This window comes from Podarcis bocagei, assembly GCF_964188305.1.
Source record: "Podarcis bocagei genome assembly, chromosome: 1".
NCBI lineage: Eukaryota > Metazoa > Chordata > Lepidosauria > Squamata > Lacertidae > Podarcis > Podarcis bocagei.
The window spans coordinates 121390709-121411915 of NC_138125.1; the positions used below are offsets into that span (position 1 = coordinate 121390709).

General features: G+C 42.4%; 1 protein-coding gene across 3 annotated transcripts in view; it reads left to right on the forward strand.

Moving 5' to 3' along the window:
* The window catches only part of SLC25A12 (solute carrier family 25 member 12), a 57676-nt gene that overhangs the window by 10960 nt on the left and 25509 nt on the right, over nucleotides 1–21207 (forward strand). For all 3 annotated transcript variants that reach the window (XM_081168667.1, XM_081168668.1, XM_081168669.1), the window contains exons 4-11: nucleotides 1966–2081; nucleotides 7968–8107; nucleotides 10320–10466; nucleotides 10785–10923; nucleotides 12224–12317; nucleotides 14211–14295; nucleotides 18727–18811; nucleotides 20645–20803. In XM_081168667.1, coding sequence (XP_081024793.1) covers nucleotides 1966–2081; nucleotides 7968–8107; nucleotides 10320–10466; nucleotides 10785–10923; nucleotides 12224–12317; nucleotides 14211–14295; nucleotides 18727–18811; nucleotides 20645–20803 — 965 coding nt within the window. The remainder of the gene's footprint in view (nucleotides 1–1965; nucleotides 2082–7967; nucleotides 8108–10319; nucleotides 10467–10784; nucleotides 10924–12223; nucleotides 12318–14210; nucleotides 14296–18726; nucleotides 18812–20644; nucleotides 20804–21207) is intronic.

Here is a 21207-nt window from a genome sequence, read left to right on the forward strand (position 1 = left end):
GGGAAGACCGGGGTGTCAGGCAGGCCCCCAGATGGCTCTGGACAATCACTGCCAGCCAGTCTTCCTTGCAACAGCATCAAACAGCGACATGAGTCTCAGATACGTTTAGAGACCCTTGCACGCTCTGTTAGCAGAGTGCGTAAATCACCTCACAGCAAAAGAGGCAGACAGAGGCAGATGTGCAAGCATATCTACAGCATTTATTCAGCATAGTTCAGGAACAAAGGAAAAAGCATGTCTGCATCCCTTCGTGTCCGGCAAAACAGCAGTAACACAAAAGCTACATACAATGGAAGTTCCCAGCAGACAGTGCTGGGAGTAAACAGGCATGTGATACACAACAGTCATGCCTGACCCTTTTAAGGTGGAATGGAACTATATCCTAACACTACATTGGCTACCGCCGCTGTCACGATTGCTGTAAGAGGTGCAAGAACCTTGCTGTCCCGCCTTTGATTTTGACCATCGTTTGCTTTGCAGTGGAAGCCATGTGAGATGGGGCAGCAAGGATCTTAATGTATCCTCAATGTGAGGATAATGTCGGAATCAACTCAGTGTGTGATTTAAAATGCTGTAGTTTAGAATTTATACACAGGCTTCCATTGCCTATTGTTGTGTGTCTTTTGATTAGTGGTTGTCATTGACCTGTTCATAACATGACAGCTGTTCATGTTACTTTCCAAAATGCAACATTTCTTATAAAGAAGAACGGACAGCATCAATCCTGTGCTAATTCAATATGATCAGATGCACAGCTTTCCTTCATCCTTGACTAAATTAGTGAAAATCTACGTTCCTTTCTTATACTTAATTTCTTCCTGTTGGATTTAATCATAGGAGCATTTTAAGTGTAATTCAAAATGATTCAGAAAAGTTTCTGTTAGTTTTGTTAATGGCAGACCATTGAGTCGTCTTAACCATTCAATCAATCAATCAATCAATCAATCAATCAATCAATCAACCAACCAACCAACCAACCAACCAACCAACTTGCATCAATCAATCAATCAATCAATCAATCAGCTTGCATAGAGAAAGTGCATCATATACATGGATCAGAAAACAACACAGAGAACGAAACATAGTACTTTAGGATAAAACTGTCCAGACAAAAATGGCTCTTATGGCAGTGGTCGGCAACGTTTTTTGAGGCCAGTTTTGCGGAGGTGGGTGATGTATAGGTGATGTAAATATGGAGTGTCCTGGCCAAAATGAGGGTGTTATTCCCAACCCCAATGGGGAACAGGTTTTATTGGCTGCACTGCTAAGGGTTTGGAATTCAGTCTCTAGGATTCTGCGCTTGATTGTCTGGAATGATTCCAATTACGGTGGGAGCATAAGCAGCAACTCAAGTGATAGGTCACAGGTTCTGATTTTGCTCTCAATGCAAGTTAACCATTTGGAGTGGTGGAATTCCGCCAGCATGTGGAGAGTTAAAGAAGATGGATCGGTCATGAAATGTAGGCAGAGCCAGAATTTTATAGTTGTGAGCCATGCTTTGGTTTCCAGCAGCCCTTGTCCAGTTTCCAGACACATGGCTGCATATGGCACACAATTTGGCAGCCCCAGGATTTTGCCCAGAAATTTGGATTGGCTGTGTTCCAATGACTGGTTAACTGCACCTTAACCATTCTAAACAAAATTAAAAAAATCCTTCCAGTAGCACCTTAGAGACCAACGAAGTTTGTTATTGGTAAGAGCTTTCGTGTGCATGCACACATCTTCAGATACGAACTTAACCATTCTAGACCCAGATGGTAGATCTGATACTGCTTATGGGCCCAGAACAGTCTCCAAGGAGCAATGGGGTGGCAGAGCTGATCTTAATTGTGGGTTAATTTTTTACGTTCAGTGTTGTAAAGCGCAACAGTGTTGGAATTTTCACTAGATCTTATTTTGCTGGTCTCTTTTTCCTCTCTCCACTTAACCCCCAATCTGAAATTTGTGGTTTCTTCTGATGTGTAGGTTGATCTCCTATCAAGAGTTTTTGGCGTTTGAATCCGTCCTATGCACACCAGATTCAATGTTCATCGTTGCTTTTCAGTTGTTCGACAAGAGTGGCAATGGCGAAGTGACCTTTGGTAAGAGCGCTAAAGATATTTCCTAAAGCAGTGCGGGAAGGTAGGGACGATAGTTCTGGTGTGTGTCCCAGAAATCTACCCCCAAATAAATACGTACTTTGAGATTCTAGTAACTAACTATTAGCTTCTTTTTTCTTCATTTTCTTCAAAGATCCGGCTGCTGCACACACATAGAAACCTTATGCAACCACACAATGTGATTACTGTGGCTCATTGCATAATCGGTGGCTGAACATTCCTAAAATAGTTGCTGCAAAATTTGTTTCGTTCCACCACTCCTAGCTAGATTTCTTTGTGAGATAGACTTGATGCTGGCTGAGTGTTCACCTCAACACATTCGCAATCCATGGGCTGTAATGGCACTTTTTGTTGCCTTGTTGTTTAGTCGTTTAGTCGTGTCCGACTCTTCATGACCCCATGGACCAGAGCACGCCAGGCACTCCTGTCTTCCACTGCCTCCCACAGTTTGGTCAAACTCATGTTGGTAGCTTCGAGAACACTGTCCAGCCATCTCGTCCTCTGTCGTCCCCTTCTCCTTGTGCCCTCCATCTTTCCCAACATCAGGGTCTTTTCCAGGGAGTCTTCTCTTCTCATGAGGTGGCCAAAGTATTGGAGCCTCAGCTTCAGGATCTGTCCTTCCAGTGAGCACTCAGGGCTGATTTCCTTAAGAATGGATAGGTTTGATCTTCTTGCAGTCCATGGGACTCTCAAGAGTCTCCTCCAGTACCATAATTCAAAAGCATCAATTCTTTGGCGATTAGCCTTCTTTATGGTGTAGTTCTCACTTCCATACATCACTACTGGGAAAACCATAGCTTTAACTATACGGACCTTTGTCGGCAAGGTGAACACAGTTCAAAGTGTTGGTGTTGATCTTTAAAGCCCTAAACGGCCTTGGTCCTGTATACCTGAAGGAGCGTCTCCACCCCCATCGTTCAGCCCGGACACTGAGATCCAGCACCGAGGGCCTTCTGGCGGTTCCCTCATTGCGAGAAGTGAGGTTACAGGGAACCAGACAGAGGGCCTTCTCAGTAGTGGTGCCCGCCCTGTGGAACGCCCTCCCTTCAGATGTCAAAGAGATAAACAACTACCTGCATTCAGAAGACATCTTAAGGCAGCCGTGTTTAGTGAAGTTTTTAATGTGTGACATTTTAGTGTATTTTTGGTCTCTGTGGAAGCCGCCCAGAGTGGCTGGGGAAACCCAGCCAGATGGGCGGGTACAAATAATAAATTATTATTATTATTATTATTATTATTATTATTATTATTATTATTATTATCATTATCATGTCTCTGCTTTTTAAGATGCTGTCTAAGTTTGTCATTGCTTTTCTCCCAAGAAGCAGGTGTCTTTTAATTTCGTGACTGCTGTCACCATCTGCAGTGATCATGGAGCCCAAGAAAGTAAAATCTCTCACTGCCTCCAATTCTTACTCTTCTATTTTCCTTTTATTCTCCACTGTTCATATCCATTGCCTGCACCCTGCCCCACCCCAGCTGCTGCTTCAATCCAACCAATCAGGAAGCCCATAGCAAGTATAGGTGACTTTTTATGAGGACCAATGTAGCTGAGTGACGAGTGAGAGGCATGTTTTCTTGGACTCCGGTGATCCTGACCAGTCTAGATTGCTTTGCTTTTCCATTAAGCAGGCAAAGCCCTTGCACACTAATTAGGGGAGGGGTGGGGCTCAGCTGCACATCATCTCATTGTTGATTACCTCCTTTAACCTGTCAGTTCGCAAGCACTTTGCCGTTTAAAGGAGGCAATCTGCAGTACGATCCCTCCCTCCCTCAATCAATTTGCAAGCATTTTGCCCAGAGAGGAGGGCGAGGAATTGCAGTGTGTATATCGCCTCCTTTTATCTTGCAAAGAGCTTCCAGATTGACAGCTTAAAGGAGGCGCGCGGCGCAATACTCTGCCGTAGCCAAGACCTGCAGGGCCATGCGCCAAACCCCTCTTGCATTGTGCACCTGGCTCCACCGCTGACAGCGCCCAGGAACTGTGTCACCTGGAGGTGTCAGTGAGCTCGCCTGAAAGCAGTGAGCACTGGTGGTGGGGAGGAGACGGAGGGTGGCTGAGTGGGGTGGGAATGGCGCTGAGTGGAAAGGTGTAGGAAAGAGGGGAGCAGCCGGTCTGCCGGAAGATGGAAGGCTCCCTTCCAGGGCTGACCGACCTCGCGCCAGTGGAAACAAGTCAATCTCCCAGGCAGGCAAAGGAGATGACTAGATAGGATTCTTTGATGCGAGAACCATCCTGCATTGATCTCAGTAGGGTGCTGTTCCTCTCCCCGTTCTCCTTTGGTGTACACGACCGTCAGAGCATTATGGGGAATGGGGAGGAAGTACATCTGGCCTTCCAGCTCCTCTTGTCTGCTTGCCGTAAGTTGCTCTTGCCCTGGAGATGCAAGAAAAACCCTTTAAACTTAATGGTTCCTCACCCCCTTTCAATTCAGTTAAAAAAACAACAGCTACTTTAATGAAAACAAATACATTATCCTTTAGCTTTGATAAAGATAAAGAGATGGGGGATAAATTCAATTCAGTTCACATTTGCAGGTGAACCTATTTAAATCACACTTCCCTTTTTTTAAAAAAAAATTAATTGGTTTTTCAGATTAAAGTTCTACAATCACATACAACATAAAAACAAGATTCCGAAGAATCTCCTGGATTTCCCTCCTCCCCTTTGTGGGTCCTGTTGTTAATCATTTCCTCCTGCATCTTTTTATGATTATCCAAATCTTTTACCTCTCCATTGTGTCCAAAATTCACCATTAAACTTCAAGTGTTATTCCAATCCTACTAGCTGTTTACAATGGTTTTTAAGATTTTATTATTATTTTCCCCATTCCTTATTCCTGATTCTTCTGGTCAATGTAGCCATTTCAGCATAATCTGCCATTCTTCCCTGGTAGGGACTTTATCTTCTTTCCATCTAGAGATCAATTATGTTTTCTGAAGAGAAGATTCACCCTAATAATTTGCCTGGTTCACTTTGTAGTGGTTTTCCTGAAGTTACTGGTATTTACATGGATTTTGGATTTCTCTTGCATATCGCCTGGCATTGAATTGCCTGCATTGTAACTGCCTAAAGCTTCAACTATGGATAAGAAACTATATCTCGTTATTTGGAATTGCCATAGTGGAATTGTCCTTATTCTCTTTTGGGAATGGACATTGATGTAAAGAAGGAAAGGAAAGTATAAACGTATTTTTTAAAATATTCCTAAAATGGTTGGGCATTCTCTAAAATCCATTTTGCAGTATGAAAATGTTCTTTATTTGTACTGGTCTTGGTGTACTCAGATGTAAGTCCCATATAGTTTAGTGGAGCTTACTCCCATGTAAAGGAGTGCAGGATTGCAGCCTTAATACCGTGGGGTATCTTGTAGCAGATACATTGTTCCATTTTGCAAGCCGGTTACAGATAAATTGTTATTGTTGTGACTGGGATATGGTACTTAATTGTAACATAAATGCTATATATAGCATGTTGGTAAAGGCAGTCTGTTGCTATATATATAATTTTGACTTTAAATTAAAGGTTTGCATCTTTCTTAGCAATAAGTTTCTGCTTGATAGGAGCTGTAGCTTATCTCTCCACTCTTCTGCTCTGTAGGGATTTGGTTATTTAATGTATATTAATAGCAATCAAATAATGTAATTTTTCTTCTTGCACAATATGGGTAATTAAATTAAGGAATTGGAATTTTAAAGCCAGGCCTTTCAAAATCTATGATTAGAGGGCTGGCAGGGTCGAGAAGGTCATTGCAACAATTCCCTCCTTCAGTTAACATCAGCTCCCCACAGACTTAAATTATCTATTATTTGCCCTTTGAATGCAAAGTTTAAAAGGATAAAAAATGGAGTGATGTCGTTTTAAAACTAATGTACAAATAATTCACAGGTATTCTGTGGAAAGTGAAAATGCTATGCTGTCTGCCCTATGCAGTTTTGACAGATGTCTAGTGGAGCTTTTGAGATGTTCTGCTAGAGAGAATTCATTCAGGGGTTCAGCCTCTTTCTAACCCCCTCCAGACGAGAGGAGAGGAACATCTGATTCAGACGGCACTGTATTCATCTGAATGCGTAATATCTCTAACTCCAAAGGGAAATGTCATTGGTCAGTGGGAGAGCATCTGTTTTGAATGCAGAAGGTCCCAGGTTCAGTCCCTGGCGTCCCCAGGTAGGGCTGAAAGAGAGACTTCTTGCCTGAAATCCTGACAGTGGGAGCCAGTGTGGTATAGTGGTTCAGAGCAGTGGACTCTGTAATCTGGTGAACGGGGTTCGCGTCTCCGCTCCTCCACATGCAGCTGCTGGGTGACCTTGGGCTAGTCACACTTGTCTGAAGTCTCTCAGCCCCACTCACCTCACAGAGTGTTTGTTGTGGGGGAGGAAGGGAAAGGAGAATGTTAGCTGCTTTGAGACTCCTTCGGGTAGTGATAAAGCGGGATATCAAATCCAAACTCTTCTTCTTCTGAAGAGCCGCTGCTATCAGTCATTGTGGACAATACTGAGCTAAATGGACCCATGGTCTGAGTCAGTATAAGGCAGCTTCCCAGGTTCTCTATATCCTGAAGAGGCAGACGTGATGCATCTTCGTTCAGGTATTATCTGGTCAGGACACGAAGAGTTATCGTAAGCAAATACGTGCTTCCAAAACACCTAGCAAGTTTGAGATTTCTTGCTGGTAATTTAGAGTGCAATCCCACTCAACAGGGAATAAACCCCATTGAATTCATTAGGTCACAGAGCTTAGGGAAGTTTTTAATGTGTGACATTTTAACTTAACCGTCCAGGGGTCCTTTTTTGCTAGCAAAACTGAGTTACTGTGTCGCAAAATGATGCCTGTCTAAAAAGTGTGTCGCCAACGTGAAAAGTTGGGAAAGCTCTGAGTGAGGACTTCCTTCTGAGTAGGCATGATAAGGATGCGCTGGAAATGTCTGAACATGCTGAAAGCATTTTAACGTTGACATGCTCTCTTTAAGCGTTCAGTATGAATCTTTTCATGTCGGATGATCTTATGTATGAGCGAACTAGCCCCACCCCTTGACACTGAAATGCGCATTGGCCACTTACCCATTAAACACATTATTGGCATTGGTCCCAAGGGGGTCCTATGCACGTATAGATGTGTGCCCTTGGAACTCCCTCCATGGGGATGCAACAGAAATGAACTGTGAATTGGCAATGAGCATGACCACCACATGCTTCACCTTCCAGAGATGTGGGGTATAGCACTCCCATCTGCGATACCTTCACACATTCATTCTGAATGACTGAAAAGGGCTCCTCCCTGGTTAAGATATTCTCTGCCAGAGTCACAGTTGGGGCAATGATCTGAAATAGTTAACATATTTTCTGTAATGATAATGACCCTATTCTTATACCTGTCTTTAATAGTTGCATTCACACAAGTCTCAATCAAGTCTCAATCACGCCGTGCATAGTCTGTGAAATATTATGGTGTATTTTGAGTACAGGTATTCATTGCCTTTCAATGAGGTCTTAATTTGACACGCAGAATCAAGGAACACAGCATTGATTTTATATCAGCATGCAAAGCACCAGGTATTTCTAATAAAGGAAATAAATTGCTTCTTAATTAAAACTGAATAAGGCAAAATCATGGATCTTGAAGATCTACATAGTATTAATACACAAGTAGTATTAAAATCTATTCTATACAAAGTGTGTTTTCACTCTAGAAAGATAAACAGCTCTCTAACTTGAAGTTGTAAAAAAAAGTGTTTCCCTGTTTGATTGGCTCTTCTAGAAGTATGGTTTTCATTTTCTGTTCGAAGAATTTTAAGTAGGGTTTATCTTTCTCTCTCTCTTTTTCTAATTAATTTCCTTTCTCCCCTTTCCCCCTCTTTGTTTTCAAAGAAAATGTAAAAGAAATATTTGGGCAGACCGTTATTCACCATCACATCCCTTTCAATTGGGACTGCGAGTTCATTCGATTGCACTTTGGCCATAACAGGAAGAAACACCTGACATACTCGGAATTTACTCAGTTTTTGCAGGTCAGTTGCTTAGTTTCCTGTACTGTAATGATGGGTTCCTTCTCCTTGTGCTCAACAAATGTTTGCAAAGTAGAGATACAGCCCAGCTTTATACTCACAAAGGATCCAATATTTTCAACCTTCATAGAAGCTAAAAGCTTTTATCTTGGCCAATAAACTATGAATGACTCTTCCCCCGCCCCACTCCAGATATATGTTTCTCGCAAATGAAGATTGTGGGTTGTAAAACAGCCACTGTGGAAGATGAAAGTCAAAATGCATTTGGCATTTTTCATCGCATTAAGTGGACTTTCAGCCGTTGAACTTGGGATTGCTTTCCATATTGTATCCAATTTGCACTGGATCAAGTTGATTTTGGAAAACAGTTTGAGACTGTTAGATCTGAAAAAAGTTGTTTTTAAAATATCGTTCCATTGACTTGTAGGCTTTATTTGTCCTCTATTTATTTGTTTGCAAAGGGATATTGCATTAAAGAGTTGGTTAGATTTGATTTGTGTGTATCATCAGGCCACCCTTTTGTGAGTAAAAAGTATGTTGTTCTCTTGTGCTGCTTTTGTTTATTCTCTTGATCTTTTGCTGCCCTTACTCTAACCTTAAAGGACTTGCTAATCAAAATACAGTTGTGGCTACCTTCACAGTTTCTATCCCTTTAAACAAAATGTGCTGCTGTGGTTATAATAACTTGGTCCACCTCACAATATCGTGACAAGAATAAAGTAGTTTTCTGACACCCTGATCCTAAATGATTTTCAGTGGTTTGCCCAACATGATATGAAAAAAGGAGCATGGTGGCATCCAGATTGCTGATGTTCTTGTGAGGACTGATTTTCACAAGGTTGCTTTGCCATGTGCATATTTAGTAGGTCCAAGAACACAAGCCAGCATGAAATAAAGGGGGGGACCCCACTAAGTAATTTAGCAAACCATCTCCTAGCATTGGATACAACTCAGAAAAATATTGGGTTGTACTGCTGCTATGTTTGGATTGCTTTCTCACTCTGTAAAACAGCCACTGGATAAAATTCTTTGCCAAACATGTTGAGTTCTAAAACTGGTGTAAATTATGAAAGTTTGTATCTCCAGGATCATTTGTTCAGCAATCCGTTGACCTCAGGGAGGGGTGTGTATGTCAGGGGCTCTTCCTCACAACCATAAATTTCTGCTAGATATGTGCTGTTTACTGGCTTCTGATATTTCACTAAACACTGCCACAGCCATCCTAAAAACTAGAACCTTGTATTGAACAATTAAAAAGGTAAGCTTGCAGGTCTTATCTGTGAGAGTCCAGTTTTGAGTCAATCAGTTGTATCTAATGAAGTTATCTGATTAGCACAAGGACTTCTGTCTGTTCAATAGGACTTCCTGCCCTTGTACACCCCCCGAGCTCCTCTTATCTGTTCTGGGGGTTCCACCAGCCCTCCAGTGCAGAATTGGAGGGATACAAGAAATGTAGAGGGAGTCCTGTTGCTCAGGCGGATATCCTTGAGCTATCAGTTGACTCCATTGGACACAATCCAGTTGGTATTAATTGTTACCATTCATCGGTTGTATGCCTTGTATCTTATTTCCAGCTGATGAAGACTATTACAAAACTTTAGTATCATTCCGGAGACACTGTCCTTTTGAGGCTTTTGAGATGTCTTCCGTTGAAACTTTTGAGAGACTATTGAGAGACTTTACTTTAGAAACTTTTGAGACGTCATCTGTTAAAACTTTGGAAAGACTATTGTGAGATTGTCCTTAGGCATCTGTTTTGGAACACACGGCTTGATGGTCCTCACTACCTCTTTGTTACATTGTACATATGAACTTTGATTGGCTTATTCCTATAATTTAAATGATATCATTATTCTATTATATATTCTGTACTAACTATTAGCTACGTGTTGTGTTTGTATTTTTGTGATTGGATAGCCTTGTTGTGATTGGATGTGTTGTGATTGGATATCCAAGGTAATGGATAGCCTTGTGTGCCATACCCAGTGATGGTCATGTCAGTATGAATTGATAACTCATTATGGACTGGGCTGTCTTACGGCTACTTGCAGCAACAGCTTTTCCAAAAGTGCAGGGCAGAGCACTGATCTGCACTGACTTCTGCTGGTCTTTATTTCAGCATGCATCCATGGTCAATGTGTAGATTCTGGCCATCAGTATGATGGGTATTTAGAACAAAGCTCTCAGTATATCGTTTCTTATCATATTATTTCAGGAGCTGCAGTCAGAACATGCCCGGCAAGCGTTTGCACTGAAAGACAAGAACAAAACAGGCACGATTACTGGCCTGGATTTTGGCAGCATCATGGCTACAATTCGTCCACACATGCTTACTCCTTTTGTGGAGGAGAACTTGGTTTCAGTAAGTATCAGGAAGCATGGGACACAGGGAATGAGGACTGAGATTCAGGTTCTCAAAAATTGCAGATTTGGGATCATCCGTTGCCCAGCCAAGATTTTGTGACCTCCACAAGGATTTTCCTGGTGGGGCTTACTAGAAAGAAGGCAATAACATAAATAAGCAGGTAGAAGAAATAAGAAATCTTCCAGCAATTGGTGGAGATCTAGCTATAGCTAGTGAAATCTTCTTCTCTTACTCTCCCCCTGCAGTCCCCTGTGTGCAGGTATTTCCAGGAACTGAAACATACAAAAAAACCCATTTTTTTTCCTTTCCACCCAGGCTGCAGGCGGATCCATTTCTCACCAAGTCAGCTTTTCGTATTTCAACGCTTTCAATGCCTTGCTGAACAACATGGAGCTTGTTCGAAAGATATACAGCCTCATTGCAGGTGCTAGAAAAGATGTCGAGGTTACAAAAGGTAAAGCATTGTATGCCATAAACTCTTGAGATTACTGAAGCTGGAGCAATACTTGGCCCCTGTTACTCATTGATAGAGTATCTAGTTTGCCTGCTGAAGATCTGTATTCAGTCCACAGTTAGGAGGAGCAGGTAGCTGGCGATGGGAAACACCTCCACCTGAGACCTGGGGGAGCCCTGGCCAGTCAGTCTGACCTGATGTAAAGCAACTGATCAAGTATCTATGATACATATCACCTAGGTGAGCAAGCTTCCCCATGCATGGAGCCCATGTAGTATCCCTCATCCCTTGAAATGAATGGGCTGAAGAGCTCCATTACTACATCAGAACTTCAGCAGCTGCAAAAGATAGTTGACTCAAGGCAGGCATAGGTAAACTCGGCTCTCCAGATGTTTTGGGACTACAACTCCCATGATCCCTAGCTAACAGGACCAGTGGTCAGGGATGATGGGAATTGTAGTCCCAAAACATCTGGAGAGCCGAGTTTGCCTATACCTGACTTAAGGCAACAGTCCATGCTCTGTCAAGGTCAATTGTTCGTTTGCAAACTTATACCCTGCCTCTTAACTACGAGAGCCCCCAAGGCAGCAGCTTACAATACAAAATATGCATTAAATCAAACGGTAAAAATACACAGAAATTTAGAGCTAAAAACTAGAGTCACAGTAAACTATTTTGGGGTTGTAAGATCTCTCAGGGGGGAAGAAAGGATGGAAGGTACCAATGTTAGAAATAAGGAAAGGATGTTCATGTATGTAATTACAGCAGCGAGAATTATTGTGGCAAGGAATTGGAAAAGTGAAATACTACCAACGATAACAGATTGGCAAATACTCATGATAGCATGATCTGTAAAAGGCCCACATAGGCTGCCTGCTTTTTCTGTATTCTAGTAACTGAAAATATAATTAGTTAAGGATTCCTCTTGGGCATGTAGCCCCTTAAACTTAATTTGAGTTGGTATTTAGTTCTTTCTTTTTCAATGGCTGGGTTCGGTCTTGGATATTTTAGAGCAGAGCTCTAGAAGAGAGTGCCTCTGACCATATGCAGAGTACTTTTCTCTCCCTACTGAAGAGCTGCAACCCACCTGTGATTAGGAGAAGTATGTCCAGGGCAAAATTATGCGATTGGATCTCAAAAATCTAACAAATTTTAGAGCAAACTGCGTTCATTTCACCCTGGTCTTTGGATTTTGCTCCCATAACGTTAAGCCAAACTGTAGATTGTGTATTTAAAAGTTCCAATAAGTTATGCATAATTAGTTTGTGTTTTTTTGTTTTAACCCGTTGCTTTAAAACAGAGGAGTTCTCTCAGTCTGCAATCAAATTTGGACAAGTTACACCTTTGGAGATCGATATCCTTTTTCAGCTCTCCGATTTGTATAATGCCTCAGGGTAATCTTAACTTTTTTTGTTATATTAATGTTTATAGAGTGTTGTCATTAGATGGAGGTTGTTGTTGTGTGTGGGTTTTTTTAACTGACAACTGTGGGATGGAAATTCTGTGCAACGTGTGGTCTTGAGATGGTGTGTATGCGCGCCACTCAGTGTATATGCAGTATAACATGGGGCTAGGGCAACATATTGTTGGGATACTGCCAGGGAGACAAAGGCCATCATGCCCCCACGTCAATTCCGGATGATCCATCAATCTCCCATAGAAACGCAGTATCAGTCAATTAGCGACTCAAGCCTCAGAAACAGCATTCCACATTCCAAGGACTGTGCACGCCCTTTGCAGAGTTCGCACAACGAAAGATGCACTCAGGAGAGCATTATTTACAACTTTATTCAGCGATGGTCAGAACAAAGAAAAAACATGACTGCCTGCTTCGATGTTCAGGCACACAGAGAGAATGAAAGCTATGTACAAAAGAGAAACTTCCTGTAAGCCGGAAGTACGCAGACTGTGACTCAAACAACAGCCTGCTCCCTTTTTAAGGTGGAACGGAAATATCCTAACACATATGCCTATATCTGTGCACTCATTCACCTGTTTGCCACAGTTCCCTCCCTTGCTTTTGAGGGTAAAAGTTTACAGTGTATGTTCAGTCCATAGCTGTCAACCTTCCCTTTTTTGGCGGGAAACTCCCTTATTTCAGCGCCGTTTCCCGCTGCTTCCTGCTGCTATCCCGGATTGTTAGATAACCCATAGACTGTCCTCAGGACAGGTGAGGCTACTGATCCCTTATTTTCGAGGCTGCTGATTCCTTATTTTCAAATCGGAAAGTTGACAGCTATGGTTCAGTCTTTTATTACTTTATGCACATGGAGGACTGCACATGGGTTCAGATTCCTACTCGGCCATCATGAAGCTCACTGGGTAACACTGGGTCAGTCTTACTTATCTCACAGGGTTGTTGTGAGGATAAAATGAAGGGCAGAAGCAAGGGTGCTGCCATGAGCTCCTTGGAAGAAAGTCTGGATTGGCTGCAGGAGCTTCCTGCACTCAAGCAGAAGCTGTGTCGGATGTTCGGCTTCCGAAAAATGTTCACAAACCGGAACACTTACATACTTCCAGATTTGTGACATTCAGGAGCCGATTTGTTCGGCAGCTAAGCTGTTCAGGAACCAAGCTTCCACTGCAATACCTCTTTGCAAATATAAAAACTGGCATATTGCAGAGAAGGTTGATTGTAGAATCTTGTAGTAGAATCTTTCCCTGTGATGTGCTAGTTTTCTGTGTACAGGGATGAGTATTTGATGGGTGAGTTTGGGCAATAATAGCTCAGGTTAATAAATCAAGATATGAACGAGCCTTTTGCTCATGCAAGGAGTCTCTTTGCATGAACTTAAATAATAATAATAATAATAATAATAATAATAATAATAATAATAATAATAATTTTGTATACCCCGTCCATCTTTCTGGGTTCCCCCAGCCATTCTAGGCGGCTTCCATACAATAGTCCTTCAGATATTAAAAGCTTCCCTAAAGAGGGCTGCCTTCAGATATCTCCTAAAAGTCTGGTAGTTGTCTTTTCCTTTGACATCTGGTAGGAGGGTGTTCCACAGGGTGGGTGCCACTACCAAGAAGGCCCTCTGCCTGGTTCCCTGTAACTTAAACCAGGAAGCCTCAAACAACCATAGTTTCTTGTTTCATCAGAACTGGAGAAACTATGTTTTTGGAATAAGCCAGGGCATTAAGTCAACTTCAAACCATGATTTAATATCCTGGCAGGGTCCAAAGCTCTGTAGGCTGAGGTATGGTAGTCTGAAATATGCCGGATGGGTTTGGGCTTGCTGTTACGTTTAACAGGGATTTCTTTTCCCTGGTCTTGAATGCAGACGCTTGACGCTGGCAGACATTGAGAGAATAGCTCCCTTGGCTGAAGGAGCCTTGCCTTACAACTTGGCAGAACTTCAGAGGCAGGTAGGTACCTTCAAGAAAATATGGAAGCCAGACAACCCCAGTAAACTTTATGGTTATGGCTTTAAGCTAGGGCTTCTGAGATCATAATTTTGAAATCTTTCCCATGACATCCATATTTATATTTCCTCAGTCCATGGACACACGAGCGCACTGCAGTTTTGGGGAAAGTTTTCCACCCTTCTGAAAACGGCCCTTGTCAAACCATCAAAATGATTTTTTAAACTGTTCTGTGTAATAGAAAACACTTGATTTGAGAGGCGGTGATATCAGCAGGGCTGCCTTTGGTCTGTGTGTGTCCCATTCCTTTTCAGCAGTTCTTGCAACACCTCTTCCACCAAACATTTGTTTTGTTTTTTAAGAAATTGAGCTGAAAAAAGGCAGTTTGAAGGAAACAGACACAACCTTCTTGTGATGTGGGGACCTCTCAGCTGCAGCACAGCATTCCCAAAGCAGTTGCTCATTATCGTAACAAAATAGCTGGCTGTTGCTCTGGCCTTTCAGAATATTGTTGCCTTCAGACGCTTGCATTTGTGTTTTAGGTTTGTGAAACTATGTTAAAAATAAATACTTTGTTGAAAAAAGAAATAAATACACCCGAAACAAATCCTTTTAAAAAGTACAAATCTGGATGCTTGCACAAGCTGCCGTGTATTGATTTGTTTCTGGAGGAAAAGCACAGTCTAGTCAAATTATTTGATGAGGCCTTGTATGTGGATTTTACTGTTTGCAAATTACTGCATTATCTGGATTGTTTTGTGTTAAAGCTTATTTTCGAAATTAACTTGTCTCTAATATTTCGGCATATTTCCTTCTCTTGCCTGATAATGCCACTCTGTCTTTGTTGATTTTTTGATTTTTTATTTTACAATCAGCACATGAAAGATTTGTTGGACTAATTATCCCTCATGGAGATTGACCAGGACTGTTTGGCTAGACTAATTTATTGAATTTTGCTTATGTGGTTTGATTGTTTTTAGCCCTTGTTTCCATAGCAACAGGGTTGTGTTTTTGTTTTTTGTTTTTTATTAACTCAAACTTTTGGCTGCTGGGAAAACGCTGCTTTAAAGTAGCCCTGCTTAAGATGAATGGAAATTCTCTGGAAAAGAAGGGGTTGCATATTTTGCAGCCTTAATGAATTGTCACCTGCTAAGAAATACAGGCCTTCCTGGAATCTTTTGTGTTTTGGGAACAATCAAAGATTTAACATTACTTGGGCCTGACTCAGTCTTTGGATGATCAGATTATATCAGCTAAAAAAAGACTTCTACAGCCTACATTTGGTTAGAACCTCAATGAAGGTTCAAGTAAAGAAGCATCCTTGGTAGAATTAAGCATTGTCCTCCTCCTCCTCCTCCCTTCTCTCTGCACTTCTCCATCCTTCTTCTCGTAACAGAAGTGGTGTGGCTGTCCTCCTTCCCCCACTCTTACTCCTTTTCTTGCTGCCACATTAGCGGTGGCAAATTCTAATGAAAAGCCCCCCGCACCATGGGTGGATGTGATGGTTTGTAGTTGTTGTTTAGTCGTTTGGTCGTGTCCGACTCTTCGTGACCCCATAGACCAGAGCATGCCAGGCACTCCTTTCTTCCACTGACTCCTGCAGTTTGGTCAAACTCGTGCTGGTAGCTTTGAGAACACTATCAAACCATCTCGTCTTCTATCACCCCCTTCTCCTTGTGCTCTCTGTCTTTCCCAACATCAGGGTCTTTTCCTGGGACTCTTCTCTTCTCATGAGGTGGCCAAAGTATTGGAGCCTCAGCTTCAGGATCTGTCCTTCCAGTGAGCACTCAGGGCTGATTTCCTTCAGAATGGAGAGGTTTGATCTTCTTGCAGTCCATGGGACTCTCAAGAGTCTCCTCCAGCACCATAATTCAAAAGCATCAATTCTTTGGCGATCAGCTTTCTTTATGGTCCAGCTCTTACTTCCATACATCACTACTGGGAAAACCATAGCTTTAACTTTACAAAGCTTTACAAAGTTCTAAAAGTCTTTCCAGCCACTGTGGCTATGCCATTGGCCCTCTCCTTTAAAAATAAATAAAACTTATTTATGCTTTTCAGATATATACATTTGCTTGATTTTACATTCCTTTTTGACATTTTAAAACTAGAGTTACTTCCCCCTCTTTCTGCGGTTCCTTAAATTTATTTTTAATATCTTCTGCATATCCAAATTAACTTAACTTACACATTTATTTATCTTCTTTAAATATATGCTCTTATGCAGCTGCAGGTTATTACAGTGCTACCTTGGTTCTCGAACTTAATCCATTCCAGAAGTCCGTTCGACTCCTGGAACAGTTCAAAAACCAAGGCGCGGCTTCGAATTGGCTGCAGGAGCTTCCTGCACTTAAGCGAAAGCCACATTGGACATTTAGCTTCTGGAAAATGTTTGCAAACTGGAACACTTATTTCCAGGTTTGCGGCGTTTGGGAGCCGATCCGTTCGGCGACTAAGCCATTTGAGAACCAAGGTACCACCGTACAATAATCTTGCCATTGCTTTTATCTGTTTACCATCTGTCAATATTCAATAAACCATTTCCCTTCTTTTCTAAAAAGCTTGTTATCTTGCTTTCTTATTCTTTCAGTAAGTTTCGCCATTTCTGCATATTCCATAAGTTTTTGTATCCATCCTTCCTTCGCTGGGACTTCTTCTTTTTTCCATTTTGGGGCAAGTGACATTCTTGCCGCTGTAGTCTCGTACGTGAATAAATTTCTGTTCAATTTAGGTAGTTCTATCCCTATAATTCCCAATCCGCTGGCCTTTTTCCCAACCACCTCTCCCAGAGTGCCTTTCTCAGAAGTGAGATGAAAGTGGAGAGCCTCATCGGGTAGCCAATAAGGAGGCGAGGCAGCACTGGTTCACTCCCTTCCCCAGTCTCATTCCAGGCAGGGCTGGTGATGTTCCCAGCCTGAAACACGAGATATACACTTCCAGTCAGAGTAAGCAATACTGAGCTAGATGGATGAGTGGCCTGACTCTGTATAAGGTAGCTTCCTATGCTCCTAAGGGGAGAAGGAGGCAATGTCTAGTGTTGGGACCTCTATGCCCTGCATTGCCACGTCAGCACAGCAGTGCAGGAGAACAGGTCATTAGACTAATGAAGAGGGCGATCTGTGCAAGGGGAATTTGGCTGCGGAGAGCAATCTTAGATAACGGAAGCCGTAACTTTTTAAATATTTTTATTAACATACCCTTTCCGCCTAGTTGGCAAAGATAAAAGAAGGGGACGCTGCCAGTCTTTCAATCATACTTGCGGCTGATATCCTCACGGAAAGGTTTTCTTTTGTCTAGCTGCTAAATATCTGTGTACAGTGGCTTCACGGAGTGATGCCAGTGACAGTAATTTTCTATTTATAAATATTCATGCTCTGAAGGCCATAGCATTAATTATACTAATTTGCATATCCTATGTGAATCCAGGCACGTGGCGGGGTATAGTAAGCGCCTTCATAAATAGGCTTAAAGTTATATTTCCATTAGAAGGGAGGAGAAGACAGGCTCAGGGTGACATATGCTTAGGACTCACCTCAGTGCGCAGTTTTGCTAGGATTTCATGAGGATTGCAAGGAAATGAAGAAACACAGGCTGAGTTCACACGTAATGGTAAACTATGGTTTAGCAATATGAGGATGGTTGGCAGTGAGCCATGGACTCCCTCCTAGTCCTCCTTTGGCGTGGTAGGGAGGAAGAACTTAGAGGCATTCAATTCCCTTTTCATCTAATTTTGGCTTGTTGTCACGTCTGAACCTGAATGATGGTTAATCTTTCCACCAACCATAGATTAACCACAGTTTAGTGTTCGGGCAAAACGCTAAACAGTGGTTATACTAAAACAGAAGCTTCTGGTCTAAAGACTGTTTCAGAAGCGGAGGGGAGCAAACTTGAGTTTTGCTACAACCCAAGCATGGTTTAGTAGCCAGTGAAGCATAAATGAAAAACAGTGCATGGATTATAGGAAGAACTTCAGCTGGAAATGCTTCAGCAGGCCTGCAGCTTTTAATTTATCCGTATTTGGTTTAACCATAAAACCCAATAGTGCCTCGGTTCCCACGTTCCATGAGCACAGACTTTCAATCGTGTTGCATGCAAAAGGGCATTTGAGTGCTGAGCATTACCTAGCAGTATATATTGTAAATGTGGGAACGAGAGAAAGTCATTGTTGTCCGTGTGCATCTTCACAAATCAGTTTTTCAGTTGCGCTGTCTCTGGGATGTGAGAGAGATGGAAGTTCAATCCTTAGAAGGACAAACCCCCAGTTAATGTGATTAAGAGAGCTGCCTGGTCATTTTTATTCTTACTTAAAGCTCAGTGCACAGCTGCTTTCAGTTCTCATAACAGGGTTTTGGTTTTTTTTGCCCAATTTCATGTCTTATTCTCTGTCCCTCCCTCCCCCCCCCCGCTCCACCAACCCCCGTTCTTCACTCACAGCAATCTTACGGTGATCTGGGCAGACCTATCTGGCTCCAGGCAGCTGAGTCGGCTTACAGGTTCACTCTGGGCTCAATTGCTGGAGGTGAGTGACATGTCTCTGTGTGCTGTTTTCAAGCTGGGATTGCTGTAATATTATCTAGCCGGGCTGGTTGCAGATCAGCTAAGTTGGAGTTCATTGTCCCTCCCACCCCCAGGGTAGGAATGGTGGAGCTCTGAAGAGAGCTCTTTATTGTTACTTATAAAAAAAAAACCCAAGCCTATGATCAGAAGTCCTGACAGAACATGACCTTGGCACTGCAGGCTCCAGACAGTCTTTGGAGCAAAACTTGCAGAACGACAGACTTCTCAGATATAGCCTCGGACTCCCCTCTTAATTATATTTGATGGGATTGATACCAAACTCAGGAAGGGAAACGAAGGCCGGGGACAAATGCAGTGTCTTTAATAAAGAGGCTGAAGACATCGCACTTTTCCTGCTCCCTTGTTTCATTTTTGGTATATAATTTGGTTGAGACTTACCATATTTTTTCGTGTATAAGACTAGGGTGTTTTTTTTTAACCAAAAAATTAGGTTTAAAATTGGGGCTCGTCTTATACACGGGTAGTGCTGAGGGGTGTTTTCTTAATTTGGAGTCCCCCAAAATACATGGGAGTGACTTATACACGGAAAAATACGGTATATATAGACATTAGTCATCTTTGAACTACTGATTTATGATAATAGTACAAAATAATATTATGAAACGGGGCATAGCAAGAGGCCATGAAACACACCTATGTGTGCTCCAGGTGCTCCAGCTGATAGTCGTATTCTGTTGACTGTAGATTTTCATACCCATCTGAGCAGTTGCCATTTTAAGGTGAATTGTACTCCTTCCGCTGCAGAGAACAGCAGCTGTTTGGGACTAGGGTGAAAGGGGAATGCAGGATGCTGCGATGAAGCGTATCTCCAGCTTAATGAGCCTCTGTAACGAGATGATTTTTGTTGTTTGGAAGGCCTGCATCCACCAGTCTCCTAATCGTTTGAGACACCCTGAGAGCTAGGCCACATTTTTCAGTATTGGCTTCTCTTCAGCAAGGAAAAGCAGGGCTTCCCTCTGCCCAAAGAACTTTCCTGCAAAATGCAAACATTTCCAAAGAATTATCTCCCCATCCCCAGTGCTATTCGGCAGTGAGGTTGGAAGGAATGTTTTGCGATCTGAGCTTCATTTTTAGGCAAAGGCTTGAGTGGTTAAGCCGGTTTTTCCGCATCAGAATTCAGCCCTGGAAAATGTGAAGTATGAATGGAGAACATATTCAGATTACCAGGCAATCCTAATTACCCCACCCTCCCACCCAGGACTGTGGGTAAGAGTTCCATGGGCATAAGCAGAGTGTCCTTCACAGGGGTGCCAACTTGAATAAAATATGGAGGGGGCAGGTAAGCCCTCTCCCGCATAATCGATCCCATGACGCGGTGCACGTACACCATTTGAATGGCAATGCCCATCAATTTGGGGCGGGTGCCCTTTCAAATATTTTATTGGGGGGGGGCCAAAGACCCCTTTGCCCTTAGCAGTTGGCTTCTATGGTCCTTCATATTTTTCCTGTACTAAGTCCTACATTTGACTCTGTTCTCCATCAAACTCCTTTATGTCTCAGGGCTCTTGTAACACCGTTCATATGTCTCACAATTATTTATTAATTTATTTAGAAGATTTATAAACCGCTTGCTAAAAAAAAAAAAAAACCACCTCTCCAAGCAGTGTACAAATAAAAATTAGAGAGTGAACACAGCTAAAATCCACACTCCAGATAAAAGCAATCGAAACAAACCTAAAAACAAGAGCAGAAGCACTTATTCCACGCTAGCATGTTTTGTTTGGGCACAGTGAGAAACTGGAATATAAAACTTTCGTTGTCTTTTGGTTTGCAGCCGTAGGAGCTACCGCTGTCTACCCTATTGATCTGGTGAAGACGCGCATGCAGAACCAGCGCACAACTGGCTCCGTGGTGGGAGAGCTGATGTACAAAAACAGCTTTGATTGTTTCAAGAAAGTTCTGCGTTACGAAGGTGCTTTTGGCCTTTACAGAGGTGAGCAGATGAAACGCATCAGTCCAATACACCTGCGGTTGACTTTTTAATGGCTTTTGTGCAGGTGCCTAAACAGCGCAAGGAAACTCTTGAGGGATAGGGAGCTGTGTCTGTGTGTGTTGGGTACTTCTTGGCTTATAAAACTGCAAAACTCTCAAACTGTGTACCTTGAAGGTGCTGTATAGATTAATATCTGTTAGGAGCTTTTCTGTGCTTTCGTGTGCACACACATCTTAAGTTACTTATTTATTACATACAATTATATGCCACCTTCTCCTGCAAGAAGCTCAACGTGGTGTGTGTGTTGTTCCCCTCCTCTCCATTCTCTCCTCACGATAACCCTGCGGGGGTCAGTTAAGATGAGAGGCAATATCTGGCCCAAGGTTGCCCGACAAATCTTATTT